The sequence below is a fragment of the Trichosurus vulpecula genome, chromosome 3 (genome assembly GCF_011100635.1).
Source record: "Trichosurus vulpecula isolate mTriVul1 chromosome 3, mTriVul1.pri, whole genome shotgun sequence".
NCBI lineage: Eukaryota > Metazoa > Chordata > Mammalia > Diprotodontia > Phalangeridae > Trichosurus > Trichosurus vulpecula.
In genome coordinates this window covers 176688855-176708620 of record NC_050575.1, presented here as the reverse complement: position 1 = coordinate 176708620, position 19766 = coordinate 176688855, and the positions used below count along the sequence as shown (strand labels likewise).

General features: G+C 40.9%; 1 protein-coding gene across 2 annotated transcripts in view; it reads right to left on the bottom strand.

Moving 5' to 3' along the window:
• Positions 1 to 19766, bottom strand: part of PNPLA7 (patatin like phospholipase domain containing 7) — a 208029-nt gene that overhangs the window by 144764 nt on the left and 43499 nt on the right. For both annotated transcript variants that reach the window (XM_036748628.1, XM_036748627.1), the window contains exons 14-16: positions 19048 to 19142; positions 18538 to 18684; positions 3530 to 3607 (exon numbers count right to left, since the gene is read on the bottom strand). In XM_036748628.1, coding sequence (XP_036604523.1) covers positions 3530 to 3607; positions 18538 to 18684; positions 19048 to 19142 — 320 coding nt within the window. The remainder of the gene's footprint in view (positions 1 to 3529; positions 3608 to 18537; positions 18685 to 19047; positions 19143 to 19766) is intronic.

Sequence of the window (19766 nt, the reverse complement as noted above, 5' to 3'; positions counted from 1 at the left end):
AACCAAGAGGACACAAGTTCCCCAGGCTGTGGGCAAAAGCTTAATCTTCTTCAGAAAATCAGAGTTATTGTGTGTTGAATGTGCTCCAGTTTGTCAATGTCCTTTCCAAACTGTAACACTCAGAACAGGACACAATACTACAAGTGTGGGATAATCAGTACAGAATATCACAGCATAAAACCTTCCTTGTTTTGGACGTGAGGCCTTCCTTAAGACAGCCTAGAACTTTTTTGGGTGACGCATCATATTGACTCATTTTGAGCTTAGGTCTTTTTCTTAAAAGTTGTTCTCTAATCATGCCTTCCCCATATTGCACAGACACAGTTTTTCGGACCTAAGTATACAACTTTACATTTATGCCTATTAAATTTCACCTAATTAGATACAATTCATTGTTCCAACCAGGTTTTTTTTTCTAAACCTTGGTTTTTTTTTTAACCTGAGGGGTTTTTTGGGGGGGGGGGCGGTGTAGGGGGAGGATTCATCCAATGTGTTAGCTCTCTCTCCCAGTTTTATGTTATCTGCAAATTTGAAAAACATGCCATCTTTGTCTTAAACTAAGTTAGTAACAAAAATGTTAAACATCATGGGGTAAGTTTAGATACCAGAGGCACTCCACTGGAGATCTCCCTTCAAACTGCCACAAATACTATTTGAATCCAGACACTTAACCAGTTTTGAATCTACCTAATTATATGATCATTTAGCCTACATCTCTCAATTTTGTCCGAGAGGATTTCGCGTCTTGCTGGAATCTAGATATACTATGCCTCCAGCATTCCCCAATCTACCCATTTGGTAATCCTATCAAACAAGACTAGTAATCCTCTGCCCATTGTGGATAATACAAAATCAAAAATCATATGAAAAATCCTGAAGGTGTCTCACAGAGCCAACAATGGATAGAGCTGAATTTTGCAGCTCCTTTAGGCATAATGTCTAACTTTCCTACCATACTGGCTTTTAAAAAAAACCTCTTCCTCTCTCTGTGGTAGTATTCTCTTTTCAGCCTATTTTCAGAATACAAATGAGAAGATAAGACGAGGGACGCAAAGCACAAGTATCTCCAGTTTGTTTTCCTCTTTACATCCTTTATCTTCCTCTATCTTCTCATCCTACTCAAAACCTAATCCTATCCCCACCATGTTCTGGATTCCACTTTTTCCAAGCTCCTCATAGATTTTCCTTACTCTTCTTCCTTCCTTTCTTATCTTCATTAACATTTCCCCCGCAGTCTCCTTAACTTCCGTCTGAAGTCTGCCCACCATGAAAAAATCAGGAACAACAACCACTACCACACATCTCACTTGTCATACAAGACTTCCTCCTTTCTGCCTTTTTGCATTTGCACATTTGTCACCTGGAACATCCTTCTCTATATCTTCCACCCCATCAAATTCATGTCTACCACCTCTGAAATCTAAGTGGATACTCACTATCCCCAGTTGATGGAGATGGAACCATGTCACTCCTCTACTCAATAAACTCGAGGATTAAATAAGAAATCTTCTGTCTGGCAACCAAAGTCATTTACAAACACAACCCCCCTCTCCACCCCCACCCCCCACACCACCCTGGCTTTTGACTCTTCTTAACCCTTACTACCCAATTCTTTCATGTTCTTCCATCCAGTGACACTGGCTTCCTGGCTGTTCCACAAACAAGGCACTCTTTCTCTTGACTCCAGGCATTTTCTCTGGCTATCTCCCATGTTTGGAAAGCTCTCCCTCCTCATCTCCACATATAGGCTTCCTTCAAGTCCCAGCTAAAATCCCAATTTCTATAGGAAGCCTTTCCAGATACCTCTTATTTCTAGTGCCTTCCCTCTGTTAATTATTTCGTACTTTTCTTACACATAGTTTTGCTTCTTGTCTCCCTCATTAGATTGTAAGCTCCTTGCGGGCAGGGACTATCTTTTGCTTCTTTTTGTACCCCAGTGCTTAGCACAGTTCCTGGCACACAGTAAGTGCTTAATAAATGCTTGCTGACTGCCAGTTAGCTACCTTAATTCATTTCACCCTATTCTGTTTTAATTTTGAATCCTCTCTACACCACTGATTGATAGTCAGATGCTGTCTTACATTTATTGATATTCCTCTGTATGTTCTTATATTAGCAGGTAGAGGTGTGTGTGTGTGTGTGTGTGTGTGTTCTGTCTCCCTGACTGAATTTTAAGCTACCTAAGGATACTGAACTTATGTCTGATTTGTGGCCCCCCAGGATTTCTAGACCCATCTCTGTAGACAGTGGATACTCAATAAGTGTAGCTGACTCACTGACTGATTCAGAGAGAACTGAAACATACAGGAGTATGCCTGGCTGGGGGCTGGAATGAAATAAGCAGGGAAATTTGCCCCTGGTGTTTTCCCTGAACACACATGAGAGGCTTAAAGCAGGTGGAAGAGTGAGTCATCGATGCTTTGTGTGCTCAGCTAACACACAGCTTCTCCTATGAAAAGCAAAAGCCTCTTTGTCAATGTGGGCTCCTTTGAGAGCTTAAAGCTGAAGTAGAAGAAAAGGGAAGAAAATGAGGAGAACAGACATAAGTGAAGCCGCATTGCTGAGGAAGCTACTTTCTTGGAAGGGAGTTTCAGGGAGAATATCAGAGACATAACAAAAAACAAACAGGGACTATATACACTATTTCTAAGTAGCTATTGTTGGCTTGGATGTCATAACATCACTGAGAAGACACACCATAGCCTTCCTATGACTGAGAAAAGGCTTCAACCAACCTGTCCCCCATATTATCCCTCACACAGCAGTTCTTCAACTTTTTATGTTCTGCCACATAGGTACATTAAAATGTCTAACACACATGGAAAAATACAATGGCTCATTGCTAAAGAGAGGTTTAGCCTTCCCATGCAAGCAGCAAAAGTGGCCAAGATCCTGAATGCCCTGACCTACACACCAGAGCTGAAGTGATTGCTCCTGTCCAATCCAATTCAATGAGCATTTATTTAGTGTCCGCTGTTATATAAGTATAATATAATAATAATAATAATAATAATAATAATACTATTATAATAATATATAAGTGCTGGGGGTGCACAGATAAAAATGATGACACTCTCCTTCCAGGAGCTTGCATCCTAGTAAAGAGGACACAGCATGCACACAGATATGTTAATGATAGAGTAGGATGTGATGAGGACAGAGGGGAAATCCAGACGCACTGGTTCAGCTGAGAGGGGCAGGGTAAGGAGATTGCCGCAAGTTTCAGCAGAGGATACTGGAAGATGGGACACCGAGGTATGAGGGATGGTGCACACAGAGACACAGAGACAGGAAAAAGTGTGTCAGGTTCAGGAGCAGTAAGCAGTCCAAGCTTGGGCCAAACACTCCTCCTATCTCTGCAGAGCCCTTTCAGCATAGAATTAACCTCAACTAGTATTGAAAGTAAGTATTTCCCTCCTCTAGATATATGTTCCCCTCTTCAAAAATGTCCTTATGATGGGAAAACTTGGACTCTAGGTGGTAGCAACAGATACTAATCCCCTCCTTCTACCTTAGCCTCTTAACTCACCTGGTCTCCTTGTTTTGACACCACAGTACCTGCAGGTACTTGAAGCAAGGTCACTCTATGGTCCAAGATTGAAGGATCCTGAGGGGGAAAATTGGAAATATGAAGAGTTTCAAAAAATAACACCTTGAACAGGAAAGTTACAACAGAATAAGAAAGAATTTGTTTGCAAGACAATTAGGGGTTTGGAGATGATAGGTAAGAAAAACCCCACTGTGAAGCAAGGAGAGAAAGAAAAGCTAGGAATACACTTAAAAATGAAAGAAGCCATTCTTGGAAACTATATGGTCCTCTTCCTTCCTCTTCCCTCTGCAGTTCCTAGAAAAAACAAACAAAAACCAACTAGAAAATACTTACCTGGACCTTCCAGCCATGACAAGGCAGACTGAGAAATGGAAATCTAACTAAAGCCATGTGTGACTGACAAGGCTCTGGAACTCCAGAGAAAAGTAGTCCCAACCAGTGAATAGAATGAAAAGAATCTTACATTTGGAAGGTACTTCAGAGATCATATAGTCTATCTCACTTGATGTATAAATCCTGTCTCCTCTCACCTCCTTCTTAGCAGAGAACCTAGCTTCAGTTTACTGAGAAAATTGAGACAACCTGTTAATAGCACCCTCTTCTCCCCAATTCTACTCCACATTACCCCTCATTCTTTCTTCCTTTGCTCCAGTCTCAGAGGAATAGGTCTTCCTTCTCCTTGCCAAGGCCAATTCCTCTCTTTATTGCCCTTGATTCCAACCATCACTGGGAGCTTGCCTCTCTCCCTTTCTAACTACCAGTGTTTCTCTATCTGCTCATTCCATGCAGCCTACAAGCATGCCTAGATCTCCCTCAACCTTCAAAAAACTTCACTGGACTCTCCCATCCCTTCAAGTAGTCTTAGATCTTCTCCCTCTTACAGACAAAACCCAGGGAAAAGCTGTGTTGGTGAATGACTGAAAAAACTATGATTTATGAATGTGATGGAATATGGAATGCAGTAAGAAATAATGGATATGACTTCAGAAAAAAGTGAGAAGACTTGCATGCCATGATGCAGAGTAAAATAAGCAGAAGCAAGCGAACAATATATACAATGACTAAAACAATGTAAATGAAAATACCACTAAAAGGAAGCAGATAATATTTTAATCACTAAATCTAGTGGTTCTCTCCTAATTCTCATTTTTCTTGACCTCTCTGAATTTCTGATACTGTAGATCACCTTCTCCTCCTGTATACTTTCTCCTCTCTAGATATTCATCACCCTGTTCTCTCCTGGTTCTCTCCTCCTACCTCTCAGACTGCTCCTTTGCTGGTTCTTCATCTAGGTCACATCTACTAACTCTGAATATCCACCTCAAGTTTCTATCTCAGGCCTTTTATCTTTTTTCCCACAGCACTCTCTCACTTGAAGATCTCAGCAGATCCCAGGGGTTCAATGATCATTTCTATGCAAATGATTCTATATCTATATCCCCAGCCTAGCCTTCCTCCTGAACTGTAATCTGACATCATCAGTTGCCCTTTGGACATCTTGAACTGGATGCCCAGTAGACATCTCAAACTCAACATATCCAAAACAGAACTCATTATGTTTTCCCCCAAACTATTTCTACTTCTGAACTCCCTTTTAACTTTCTGGTCATTCTTCCTAAGCTCACACTCACCCAAGCTCACTCTCACACATCCAATATATCCAATCTGTTGCCAACTTTTGTCATTTCTGCCTTCACAACATTTCTCATCTACATCCCCTTCTTTTTCCTCATAGCCATCACAGTGGTTCAGGTTCTCATCAGCTCATATCTAGACTACTACAATGGTACTCTGGTTGGTCATTTGGTCTCAAATCCCTCTCCACTTCAATCCATCCTTCATTCAGTTGCCAAATTGATTTTCTTAAAAATAAGATATGCCAATGTCACTTCTTCCTCATTCAATAAACTCCTATGGCTCCCTATTACCCCTAGGATCAAATACAAATTGTGCTTAGCATTTAAACCTCTTAATAACCTGGATGCTCCCTACTTTTCTAGTGTCCTTACATTTTACTCCCCTCCACACACTCTACATTGTCCCATTGTTCACTGCACATGATATGTTGTTTCCTTTTTCCATGCCTTTGCACTGGCTGTCCCCTATGCCTGGAATGTTTTCCTTCTCTCCCTCCACCAAGTTTTCCTGACTTCCTTCAAGTCTTGGCTCAAATCCCACCTTCTGTAAGAGGCTCTCCTGGTTCATCTGGCTAATGCCTTCACCTTTGAGGTTACCTCCCATCTACTCTTAATAAATCATATATATGCCTAGTTACTTATATATTGTATCCCATAGTAGAATGTGCCTCCTTAAGAGCAGGGACTATTCTTTTATTGTTAGTGGTATCCTCTAGTGCTTAGCACACTGCCTGGCACAAAGTAAGCACTTAATAACTGCTTTTTGATTGACAGATTGACCATTCCTTTGCAGTCTCATCTGACAGTTCATCGTCTATAACCTGCCCCCTTTCCTTGGATATACCCTAAGGCTCATCCTTTTCTCGCTACATTCCCTCTCTTGGTGATCTCATCAGCTCCAATATATCTAATTACCACCTTTATGTATATGATTCCCAGATCTACATATCAAGCCCTTATTCCTCTCCAAACTCCTCCAATTTCCTCACCAACTATATCGACAAATTAGACATTTATACCAAAACACCATACCATAGGCATCTCAAACTCAAAATATAATGTGTTGTCTTCCCCCAAACTTCGCTATTTCTGTCAAAGGAATCACCACCATCCTTCCAGTCACGCAGGTTTACAAACTCGAGTCAGTTTTGACTCTTTCCTTCCTTTATTCCTCATAATCAGGTGCAAAGTCTTAACAAGTCTACTATCTCCGTATCTTCTGCATCAGTTCCCTTCACACCACCACCCTAATTTAGTTCCTCATCAACTCTAACCTAAACTACTGCAATAATCTCTGAACTAGACTTGCTGCCTCAAGTCTCTTCTTTCTCTAAACCATTCCCCAAGTAGATGACAAAGTAATATTCCTAAAGCACAGGTATGACCATGTCTCTCACGGACTCCGAAAGTTTCAGTGCCCCCGTTGCCTCTGGTATAAAATACAAACTCTAGCATTTAATGTCCTTTTCAACCTTACTCCAAACTATCGTTTTCGACTGATTTCATGTGATTGCCATTCAGACTCCCATTCTGTGTTCCAGTTAAGTTGGCCAACTTGAAGTTTCCTGACACCTGAAATTCCTTCTCCTGTCTTCATGCTGATGCACAGGCTATCTCCCATGTCTGGAAGGCTCTCCCTTTAAATCTCTGCCTCTTGGAATCCCTAACTCTCTTTAAAGCTTAGCCCAAATGCCACCTCCTAAGACCTCTCCTAATCTCCCACCCCAAATGTTCTCTCCACTACCATGCCCACAGAATTGCTCTGTATTAACTTAATATATGTGTTGTATTTACATATCTGTGTACATATTATTCCTCTTCCCTCCACCCCCCACCCCCCAAAAATGTAAGGTCCACAGGGAATATTTCACTTTTACCTTTGTATCTCTAGCACCTAATACAGTGCCTGATACAGTTCCAACTGAATTCATGTTCACCCTAAGTGTTCTCTTCTCCAAGCTAAACATTTCCAAGGGGAAAACTCACAGCACCAGTACAGCAGAGCAAAGTCCCAAGACTAGTACATGAAAAAAGATACTACTGCTAAACTCAGAAATCCTTAAGACCTGGTTGTACTGCCTCCTTCAGTCATCCATTTCCTAAGAAGTCAGCAACCCCTTCTGATGGATTCTGGCACTTATAATGGACAGTTTTGAGTAGTCAGAGTGAGCAGGAATCCCAAAGTCTGAGAGATTTGTATATATCTTTTAATGTATATGACTTGTAATGTCTCTACTCATTTAGCCTTTCTAGATGCACATCGGCTTTGTTTTGCTCAACAAGGTAACTTCACCTACCCTCAAGTGGCATCAGCAATTGTTGTACTAACATTGAGACTAAGGATATGCCTCATTTGGAGCTACTAATCCAAATACGTATTGTTGTATGTTTGGTTGGAAATATTGCTTGATTCAGTCTGACATCAATACCTTCCCTCCATCAGTGAGTCACCACTGACATAAACAATACCACCTCTCCAGACTTCTGAACAGAATCCCTCCATTCTTACCAGGCTTCTTCTTATTCTCCCATATATCTCTCATTGGCTTCTACCTCATGATTTTACATATATTATTTCTTCTTCTTGGAATGGCCTGACTCTTTCTTGCCATGTCTATCACTTTCTTTAAGATCTAGATCAATAGTTAATGCCTTCCAAGAAACATCATCTAAGTGAAATTCCCCTACATTTGTAGGCTATACCTTTGCTTTTAGTTCTTCCTTCAATACTCATGTAAAAAATATATATATGTATATATACACACACATATACACATATATGTCTCGTACTAGTATCTTATAATTCCTTACGTTTTATACTTGGTTTTTATGTGTATAAGTCTTATGTCACTAGTGAAATTGTCAGCATCCTGAGGATGGAGATCATGTCTTATGGGTTCTGTGTCATCCTCCTTGACCCCCAAATACCTAGCACATAGTAAATAGGAAAATGCAGCCAAGAAATACTTGAAAGATATTTGCTGAATTTAAAAAAAAATCAGGTATTATGGATGGAAGTTCCCCAACATGACAAGAGGGCATTACACACTGTCCCATACGGAAGCTCCTAGGGCTCAAGCTTGCTATCTACAAAGGGAGCCTGGATCAGAGCAGAGGACCTTACAGTATTAGCATGAATAGTCTAGAAGTAAAGGTTGCTGAGGCTAGCAATACTTTGTAATGGGAAAAGAGAAAAAAGAAGGTATGAGGTAAATGTCTGGATACAGAAGGTTTGGCTGGCAGTAGAGGGCGAAACTGAGCAGATGGAACCTACTGAACTTGGTCAGATACCAAAGCAGTCCTTGGTTAGTAAAGCTGGGGAAGCGGTTTGTCTGCAAAGTAGAGCCTAAGTGTAGGTTATGACAGTTGTGGTCTATGCTCAGGTTTGCTACTTATTTCCTGTGAATCATTTCAGCTCCCACAACTACAGTACTTATTCACCCAGCTATAGCCCAGTTTTCCTGAGCAGCAGCACAATACAATTTTCCTCACTATCTGGCCTCTTAAGTATCATGTTTTTCTTCCACAAGATCCCTACAATATTCAAATGATGAATAAAGTCACAGTGCAAATGCCATTAAGAATATACCCCAGAGGCTCACAATACTTGGAGTAGACCCTTTCCTAAGCATTCTTTTTTTCTGACGCCTCTACAGATTTGAGCTTAGCTTTTCAGAGCCACAAAACAGCTAGAACTCATTGTGCCAGGGTTCTAGAACCTCAAGATATGCTGTATAAAGGTGATCCACTCTCAAGAACATAATTCAATTAGTAGCATCCTGAAGAGCTTGGAAAGGGATAGGGGATTCTTAATCCCCTACTATTCCTTATTCCCAATATTTTTTTTTTGGAATGGGAAAGCCATCCCCAATCTAAACAGTCTGCCTTACTCTAATGCCATATGTCCCAGGACAGCTGCCCTTCCACCTCTTATTGGCACTGGCCAATACACTGTTAAGAGAGAAAATACATAAAATGAAACCACAGCAATCTCTGCTGGGGCCTAAGCATAGCTGCCTTGTTTTCTTTGATCTCTCATCACTTACTTAGAGCATGAAAAGGACATTAACACATCTTGTTTCAAGAGTCAAACCAAAAAAGCAATGTCGACAGATGAATAATCTCCTTTAGTCTTTTTCATGATTTGCTTAAAAACTATTAATCTGGAAAATTCACACCCCCCCCCAAAATCAGTCTGACCATATATGTCTTGCCCTCCCCATTATCTTTCAATTCACATCTTACTCCCATAGCCGACTGAGTCTTAGAACAGCTCAAAAGCTCTGCCTGGAAGCCTAGAAACTTGACTCAGTTCTTTGAAGCCAGTCTCTGGGATGTCATATTGGAGAAGCAATAGGGAGAAGTGGAAATCAATACTTTTCAGAGGATGCTCCATCAAACCATAGGTATTAAACAACAACACCCCTACTCAATGGTATTGATAAAGCCAATTTCAGTTAAGGAGTTCCTTTGGCCTCGCCAACAAATGCATTGTGATATTTCTGACAGCTGGGCAAGTGGTCTTATTCTTCCCCCTACATCTCCAAAACAGAAAATAAAAGGAAAATCAGTCCCTACCTGCCCACATCCTCAGACACCGGCTTCTGTTTTCACACCCCTCAATAAAAACAAAACTGTATACACAGTTACACTTTGTATGTAAAAGGATATTAATGACAGATGGTTCTGTGTACAGGTGGAGCTGAAAATGACACTTCATAACATACAATCCTTTCCACACTAAATACATGAGAAAATAGTTCTTTAATTTATAGCTACAATCACTATCACAGATTCAAATTCAAAATTAGCAAGAAATTTTCATAAAAAGCATCTCCCTGTTCCCAAATGCTGTATGGCTGATTAGTCTGTCCATTGCTGTAGTTTCCCAGAAAGTGACAGCTTTGCCACACTAAAAACAAATACTATGTCCCAAAAGTTCTTGGTTTATATTTTCTTATAGTTCCACCTCAAGGTTCCTATGCAAGAGCTGCATTAACAACTTTAAGTGCTCTTTTCTGCGCACATTCCACCCCAAGAATGCTGCAATCCCTAAATACCAGCAGATTAGCTAGTAGTCTCTCTGTTAGTCTGCCAGGTCTAAGGATTAATGTTCAATTGGGTTTGAAGCTGATGCTTGTGAAACTGCTCCAGAACCTAACTTGTAGGACCAGGTCTCCCAACCATAAAGGAGTCTGCCAATTGTTAGGGTGTAGTTTCCACGTAAGGATCTCTGATGGCAGTAAGAAAACAATAATCTGCCAACTCACACACGCATGTTCTTGGAAAGTTCTTCCTGTGAAATGAGGCAGAAGACAGAGGACTTGGTGGTTTCACTATCTGCTCTGCCATACTGTGTAAGTGTGGTAAAGTAGAGAGAGCACTGAACTTGGAATGAGAAGAGACCTGGGTTCAAATACTGACTCTGAGAATTATTAATTGCATGGGCATGGACAAGTTATTTAACCTCTCTGAGCTTCATATGTAAAATGGGAGAAATAATATTTGCAGCCTCCACTTCACAAGGTTATAAGGATCGAATGAGATGATGTACGCAAAGTGTTAGGACCTACAAAGTACTTTTCACAAGAACCTTTACACCAAGGAATTGCAAGTATCATTATCCCCATGCTACAGATAAGGAAACTTCTATAAGAAGACCCTTGACATCCTTATTCTGAGATCATCTCTCATGTATCTCATATGTAGATTACTTGTACATAATTGTTTGCATCTTGTCCATCCCATTAGGCTGTGAGCTCCTTGAGGGCAGGGACTATTTGTTCTTTGTATCTCCAGTGCCTAGCATTGTGCCTGACACATAATAGGCACTTAATAAATCCTTGTTCACTGACTGACCTTCCAGCCTAAAGTTAAGGACTTGTTCCACCACAGCATACTGTCTCTCCGTTCCAGGGATAAGAAAACTTTATGGCCTCACAATTTCTGGCTCTTCATCCAGGTCATACTGGAGGTGTCTCCCTAGGCTCTGTCCTGGGCTCTCTTCTTCCTCTATACCATTTTACTTGGTGACTTAAACATCTTCCACAGTTTCAATTATCGCCTCTAAGCTAATGATTCTCAAATCTACTTTTCTACTCCCGATTTGCATCTTTAACTGCCTATTAAACATTTCAAACTATGTCCCAGTTTACACTCAACATGTCCAAAGCTGAAAACATTATCTTTTCCCCAAAAATCTACCCCCTTCCAAATTTCCCCATTACTGTCTCTTCCATCATCATCTTTATACCACCATCTTCCCAGTCACCCAGGGTGCAAACCAAGGTGTTATCCTCAATTCTTCTCTCCCTTTCATCTCCCACACATCCAATCTGTTGCCAGGGCCTAGTGATTTTACTCTTTATGTCCCCTTCTCTCTTCTGACACTGCCTGGACTATTGCAAAATGCTTCTGGTTGGTCTCTCTACCACAAGTCTCTCTCTACTCCAGTTCATCCTCCACTGAGCAGTCAAATGAGTCTTCCTAAAGCACAGATTTGATCATGACACCCTCACCATTCAGTAAACTCCAGTGGCTCCCTATCACCTCCACGATCAAACATAAAATCCCATTTCACATTCAAAGCTTTTCACAGCCTGGTCCCTTTCTGCCTTTCAAGGATTCTTATACCCCACGCTCCTGCATATATTTTGTATTCAATAACACTGGTTTCCTTCCTATTCCTTACATTTCTAGATGCTGGGCATTCTCACTGGCTATTTACCATGGCTGGAACTCTCTCCCTCCTCATCTCTATCTCCAAGCTTCTTAGGCTTCCTTCAAGTCCCCATCTTCTATGAGAAACCTTTCCTGATACCCACATGCCTTCCCTTTATTATCTCTAATTTATCCCGAATGTATATTGTTCATATATAGTTGCTTTTCATGCTGTTTCCCTCATTAGACTTCAGTTCCTCCCCCTGACAGAAAGGACTGTCTAGAGTGCTGCAGATCAGAGTCAAGAAGATTAGAGTTCAAATCTGACCTCAAACACTTATTACCTGTGTGACTCTGGGCAAGTCACTTAACCTGTTGCCTCAGTTGCCTCATCTGTAAAATGGAGATAATAACATCTACCTCCAAGGTTTATTATGAGGATCAAAAGAGATATTTGTAAAATGCTTAGCACGGTGGATGGCATATAGTAGATGCTTAATAAATGCTTATCAGCTTACTGATCATTTCTTTTATCTCCTTCATTGCTCCTCTCTCTAGTTCCCAAATATCTCCATAGTCACTACTAATCATTTTCTCCCCACCCACCCATCTATCTATTTGAACCATTAAAATGGTTTTTGATTCATGTATCACACTTATTTGTAACTGCTTCCATTTCTAATCCTTCCTAATCAATCAGCAGACTATGTGCCAGGTTAAGCACTGGAGATACAAAGAAAGCTACAAGACAGCAGTTGCTACTCTCAAGGAGGCCACAGTCTATGTTGAGGAAGCCAATACAGAAACAACTATGTACAAGTAAGCTATATACAGGATAAATGGGAAATAATAAACAGAGGAAAGGCACTAAAATTAGACTTCCTGTAGAAGGTGGAATTTTATTTTTTTAAAATAGTATTTTTCCCTCAATTACATATCAAGACAATTTTAGCATTCATTTTTATAGGATTTTGAGTTCTGAATTTTTCTCCCTCCCCTCTTCTGAAAATGGTAGGCAATTTGATATAGGTTATACACGTGCTATCATGTGAAACATATTTCCGTATCAGTCACAGTTGTGAAAGAAGAAACAGAGCAAAAGGAAAAAACCACGAGAAAGAATAAAGTAAGTGAAAAAAATATGCTTCATTCTGCCTTCAAAGTTCATCAGTTCTTTATCTGGATGTGGATAGCATTTTCCTTTGTGAGTCCTTTTTACTTGTTTTGGATTATTGTGTTGCTAAGAAGAGCCGAGTCATTCATAGCTGATCATCACACAATGTTGCTGATACTATGTACAATATTTTTCTGGCTCTGCTCATTTCACTTTGCATCAGTTCATACATGTCTTTCCAGGTTTTTCTGAAATCTGCCTGTTCATCATTTCTTATTGCACAATAGCATTCCATTACATTCATATACCACAGCTTGTTCAACCATTCCTCAGCTGAAGGGCATTCACTTAATTTCTAATATTTTGCCACCACGAAAATGGGTGCTATAAATATTTTTGCACGTGTAGGTCCTTTCCCCTTTTTTAATGATCTCTTTGGGATACAGATCTAGTAATGGTATTGCTGGATCAAAGGGTATGCACAGTTTGGTTTCCCTTTGGGCACAGCTCCAAATTGCTCTCCAGAATGGTTGAATCAGTTCACAACTCCACCAACAGTGCATTAGTTTCCCAATTTTCCCACATCCTCTCCAACATTTATCATTTTCCTTTTTTGTCATATTATCCAACCTGATAGGTTTGAGGTAGTACCTCAGATTTGTTTTAATTTGCATTTCCCTAATCAAAAGTGATTTAGAGCACTTACAGAAGGTGAATTTTTAGTTGAGATTTAAAGGAAGCCAGGGAGGTCAGTAATTGGGGTGGAGGAGGGAGAGCTTTGCAGGCATGGGAGAAAGCCAATAAAAATGCCCAGAGTCTGGTGACAGGCCACTGTCCCAGGATTATATATTATTTGGGGGGGGGGGGTGTAAAATATAAGAAGACAGGAAAGGGGGCTATGGCTTTGAATGCCAAATAAAAGATTTTATATTTGATCCTGGAGGTGAAATAGAGCCAAAGTTTACTGAGTGACATGGCAAAGATTTGTAATTTAGGTAGATCACTTTTATTGCTGAGTGGAGGATGGCTTGGAATGGAGAGAGACTTGTGGCAGGGAGACCAACCAGCAGGCTTCTTCAAAAATTCAAGTGGTGAGGCTGAGGGCCTGTACCAGGGCTACAGAAGTATCAGCGAAGAGGAGGGGAGTATGTGAGACATATTGTGAATGTATAAATAACAGGACTTGGCAAAGGATTGGCTTTAGGGAGTGAAAGAGAGTGAGGAGTTGGAAATGATACCTAACTTGGGAAACAGGGTGACTGGGAGGATGGTGGCGTCCCTGATAGCAAAGTTTGGAAGAGTGAAGATTAGAGGGGAAAGATATTTCAGAAGTTGTAATAACAAGAGTACTCAAATTTAATCATGTATCTAGCCCCACCTGTGAAGAAACAGACACCTGTCCAAAGGCTCTTCTCATTCCATACATATGACCCTAAAGGTGAATCCGGGATCAGAGGGCAGGCCCAGCTCTTCCTACCTTATAGCCAAAAGGAGGCAAAAGTTCAAGCATCCTGCTAGAATAGAGGCCAGAATACAGAATATGCTAACTGAATTGGAAGGATCCCAACGTACTTTGTACTTTCAAGGACTATATAAAGCAATTTAGAACAATTTCTGCTGGAGCACAGGATCTTGGATTTGTACTTTAAAAATCATGCTTAATTTCTTGATGCTGATGGGAAGTCTGTACAGACCTAAACTCTTAGGTGACTTCATTTTGTAAGATAATTAGGCATTTTTACTGCTAATAATACTACCTTCTACTTCGCCTCAAATCAATCAAGTCCTGAGTTGTAAAACACAATACTTTACCATCATCTTCTAATCTTAACCTTGCCCATTGATCTTGGTCAATAGATCTAAAAGGTGCCCTCATCTTTTGAACAAGTACAATGCTCACATCTATCCATGGATTTCCCCTGAGGGTAATGCAGCTCAGCAGGAAGAACCTACTTTTGGGAAAAGTCAGGAAACTAAGCTAGCAACCACCCTCTTCAATTAGCACAGCCTAGAGAAGGCTTTTTTTGGGGTCTGTATTCAGAAGAGAATCTGGCTGGTTGGGATGAATGAAGCAAGGTAATGACTAAACCTTAAGAAAGCTAAGTCAGTCTCTGAGCCTACTGCAAATAGAAAGCAACTATAGTCACCACCAATATGTTGTTCAAGTATTAGAGAATCTATGAGCAGAATACCTTAACAATATAATTACCTGAAGGAAATAACATTCATCTTTCTCAAGTGTCAGAAACCAGGAATCCACATACTTGCAATAAGTAACATTGACATCACCAACACTTAAACCCTCAACATTTAAAACCACATTCTGTCAATTCCACATAGCTTGGTTTTCTTAACTATGCTTACGTGTTACCAAGGGGGCTGTTTTTCTTTTTTACCCAGTACAGGGAATAAGACGGAGAAAAAGCAGACGCTTCATATTTGAAAAAAATTAATTTAAAAAAATTCTTCATATCCTGCTTTCTAGGATGACCATGTCTATGCCCCATGACTTGCTTTACCACTATTTCTCACAGGGTACATGAGGGCCACTGGAGATGATATCTAAGGAATAGCTCCCCTTGGGTCCTCAACCAAGCCAGTTTTCTGTGGTTTTGACCAATTAGATGTTAAATGCCAAAAGAAAAGTCTACTAGATAAAAATAGCCAAAAAGAAGGCCCTCAGATGCCCTCAGATAATATGACAGCTTCAATGTATGCATCATCTAATAAATCTGGTCATATAATTCTAGAATTCTGGTTAATTTTTCCAGACATGTGATTCTCAAACAAATGTAAATGGCCCTACACATGAGAAATACTTGCCTTTAAGAAACAAACCACTGGTCAAGGGATACAATCAAAAGAACAATCTTTCTCACTGATGCACACAGAACAATGAACAGTTATCATGGCTGACTTTATTAGTACTTTACCATCAGATAAAAGCCTTATCTTCCAGTCATTATAAAGAGCCCAAGCTAAAACTCATACATTTTAAAGGTCAATTTTCTAAGTGAAGCCAAGCTTTTTAGGATGAGACCCACAGTATACAATATCAGAGATGGTTTTCTTTTCCCCTTCTCACACCAAAATCACCTTTGGAACCAAGGAAAAAACAAAACAAAACTGAAGAGACAGATTCTACCCTAGGAAAAAATACCACCATAGCAGTAAAGTTAAAATGTCTTTCCTTGAGTATGGTACCACTGATGAGGGCACAGTCTCTGGGAACCCCTTGAACCCTTGAACTCTCCTTGAATCTTCCCACTCTACCTGGCCTTGGCCTGAGGCTATAACCATTAAGCCCAAATGCCTACCTTGCCCAGTCCTCTATTGTCCAGCTGTTTCCTACCTTTAATCTTGTCTTCCCAACGACCTCCCACCCTTAATCCTGTTTCCCATCCTTAAACCTGATCAAAATATCTATACCCTAGCTCGCTACCCCAGCCCTTTATGGGTTGTCATTTCCATATAGCCTTCAGCTATTTCCCCCACCCGGGAGTCTGATCTGATCCCAGTCCTTTCAGGCTCCTCCTTAGACTCCTCCTGAAGTCCTTCCCTAGACCCCTCCTCTGGCCACCCCAGACCACCCCTCAATCCCTCCCACAACCTTTGTGTATATAATCTCCATCTTGCCTCCATGAAGGTGGTCAGATCCAATCTAGCTCAGATTGGTCTGGCCCGCTTTCCTTACAGGCGGCGCAAGGGGTGGGATGTCTTGGGGGCAGGCCTGTGTGGCTAACTCTTAATAAACTTTATCTTTTCCCCTGGCTGAGAAAGCTTGAGTCGAATTCTTTCGGCAGGACCCGGCGTGTCGGTACTTTGGGGTGTCGAGCACCTCTCACCCCAAACCCTCATCACCACCACAATAGTTCCATAGCCAGACTTGTTTCATGTCATTTAAAGCTGCTTACAGGGCGTGGTTCTTATTATGTCAAGTGCTAGGTAAATAGCCACACAGGTGAATAAACATCCCCTTTCATGAAATACTGAGTTGACCTTTCCTTGTAAAACTTTCTTGTAAATCTTTCCTTGTAAAACTCCTGCTGGCATGAGCGAAGGGCCATGCAAGTATGAAAGTTGCCTGTGTAAGTTCACAACCAGTGCTCTGAAAGTTGACTGACAATGAATAAAAAGGAAGTATCTACGGGTAAGGACCTACTGTCTTCTTGTCCTCAGTTTCCAAAATGCAAAACTGTAAAGAATTATGATACAACCAGAATTTGCTCTCAGTACTTAGAAGGCTGCAATAGTATGGCCCTGGCCCGGAAGTCAGAGAGCTTCAGTCCAAATCCCACCTCTGTATGACCTTGGGCAAATCACTTAATCTCTCTGGGCCTCAGTTTCTTTATCTATAAAATGGGAAACAGGACTAGATGGTCTCTGAAGTTCCTTCCAGTTTTAGATCTATGATTCTATGGTACTATATCCTGAATGATTTCCTGCTTTCAGAACAGGTATAATGAATGTTTCAAGAAGACATTAAAAAGTTCAGGAACCCAAAGCAACCACCTTGGACTTCACACCCAAGAGTCACCTTGGAAAATTACTAAGAAACAAAGATTTATTATACTACTTACAGGCCCATTTAAGAATGAACATCTGAGTTTGTGTAATGGTAATGTAAATTTGAAGATCTTTCCCACCCGTTAAAAGGCCTACGTGACCTGCTTATGTCATAGGAAGCCTAAGTCACATGTGATGGGAGGAGCTTGCTGAAAGAGACGAACAGGAACAGGAAATGTTCAGAGCGATTAGAGCTGAGAAAGAGAGCAGATGTGTCCTAGCTGTACTGTGAGTGTTGGTTGGTGGCAAGGCCCCAGGAAGGTGGGGGGAAGGTTATGGGATGGCTTGGCTCCCTGCTGTGATGTTTTGTTTTAGATTCTTTACTGTTATTATAAAGTGGACTTACTGGTTCTGGAATTTGCTTGCTGCTTGGATGGGTCGGACTTAATGGTTTTGGGATCTGGTTCTTTGGTGTCTGAATAAATGGTTTACTCCTTCTACCTTCTATATAGAGAGTCTCTTATATTTTGCAATACAGAACTACATAGACATATTTACAGTTATCATCTATATTGTGATTATTGGCTTGCTAATACAGTTTGCTACAAATACAATAGAGAATTTATTTTCTAGTGGTAGAATCTGAATGCCAGCACTGGAAGTTGAAAGATAGTAAGAAATCAATTCCCAAGCAAAGCAGTCAAAAAGCCAAAGTGATTTAGGTCCACTGGGTGCGCACACATCTGTATGTGTGTGTGTATACACATGTGAATGCATATGCACAAATAAAACCTTTCCCCTTGCTTGAGATTATTGCTGCCATCAAGCATGGCACTGACACTAAGGAGATCAAAGTATGGTAAGCACAGAGCCTTGGGAAATGGCATCTTGACACAGAACAAGACTGAGGAAAAAAATCAACAGAAGCCACAAGAAGTGGGTGCTTCCTTCTACGCAGACACAGTGAGCATTTCACTTGAGAGTTCCCTCCACCCAAGTGGAACAGAGAAAGGCCTATGAAACCCCAGACAAGTGGATTCACTTCCCTGGAGGTGGGGTGGGTCACTTACATCCAGTTTCATCAGGGTGACAAGGTCCTTCTTGGCCGCTTTGAAGATAGCATCTGTCTTCCAGCTAATGCCAGCTTCCTCAGTGTTGTCTTCTACGTAATGGATGACAGCAGAGGGGATCTCTGCCAATGTTACTGATTTCCTTCCCTTCAGAAGATCATAGACATTCAATGTCAGCAGAGAAAGCTCACAGATGAGATGTGAAGAGGATTACCAAAGATGTGTACTTGCAGAGAGAATCATCAGGTATCAGTGTCATCACCATAAGATGAATCTGGACTAATGTCTGAGAATACTGAGACACCCAGTATCTGGAGATGCTAGAATGAGTTGATGCCAAGTAAGAGAACCCATTTCCCTCTTCCATTCCCACACTTCTCTACTTGTCTTCTCCTCAATCTATCCCTCCTTCCTCCATTCCAAACCCCCCCGCAAAGCCACAAAACAAAAAACAGGACCAAGACCTGTAGCTAATTCAGGGGGTCTCAAATACCATACAGAGGAAACTACCTTATTGGAGATCACAGAAGGTTCATCCGAAAGGAGATTAAGTCTGGCCCTGTCATAAACCATCCCCAGGTCTGATTTAGTATCAGTGGAACAGCCTAGAAATAGAAGGGGAAAAACTCAGCATAAATACCAGGAAGAGTCAGCAGGAATCCTCCATCCTACACTTTCCCATTAGTGTCTCAAAAAGCTGGCTGCAGTTAGAGGTGGCTCAAAGTCACTCTGCCTACACTATTTTTTACTTTTTTGGACTGGACCTGTGAAACTCCCTTTACCAATGTAGATCAGTACCTGCTTCGCATCTTAAAGTTTTAGAGGGTTATCTGGGGCACTGAGAGATTAAGTGACTTGTCCAGGATCAAAAAGTAAAAATGTGTTAGAGGTACCCAGGTAAGTCATGCTGCTTTGAGGCTAGCTTTCTTTCCACTATCCCACCATGCTTCATACTACTCTCATGCATCATTAATAAATGACCAACAGACACTTTAACAGTCACCTACACTGTTTCTAGAACTGAGCCAGGAGAGGCTGGCTTATATAAGATTATAGAAGACATGAGCTTTGCTCCTGCTGAGCTCACAATACACACTTACTAATACCTACTGCATGCCTAGCAAAGTACCAGAAGCTGTAGAGGAAGCAAAATTTGATAGACACAGTCTCTGTCCTCTCATTGCTTATGGTACATATAAACTGATGCCTACTCTGAACCCATTATGCTG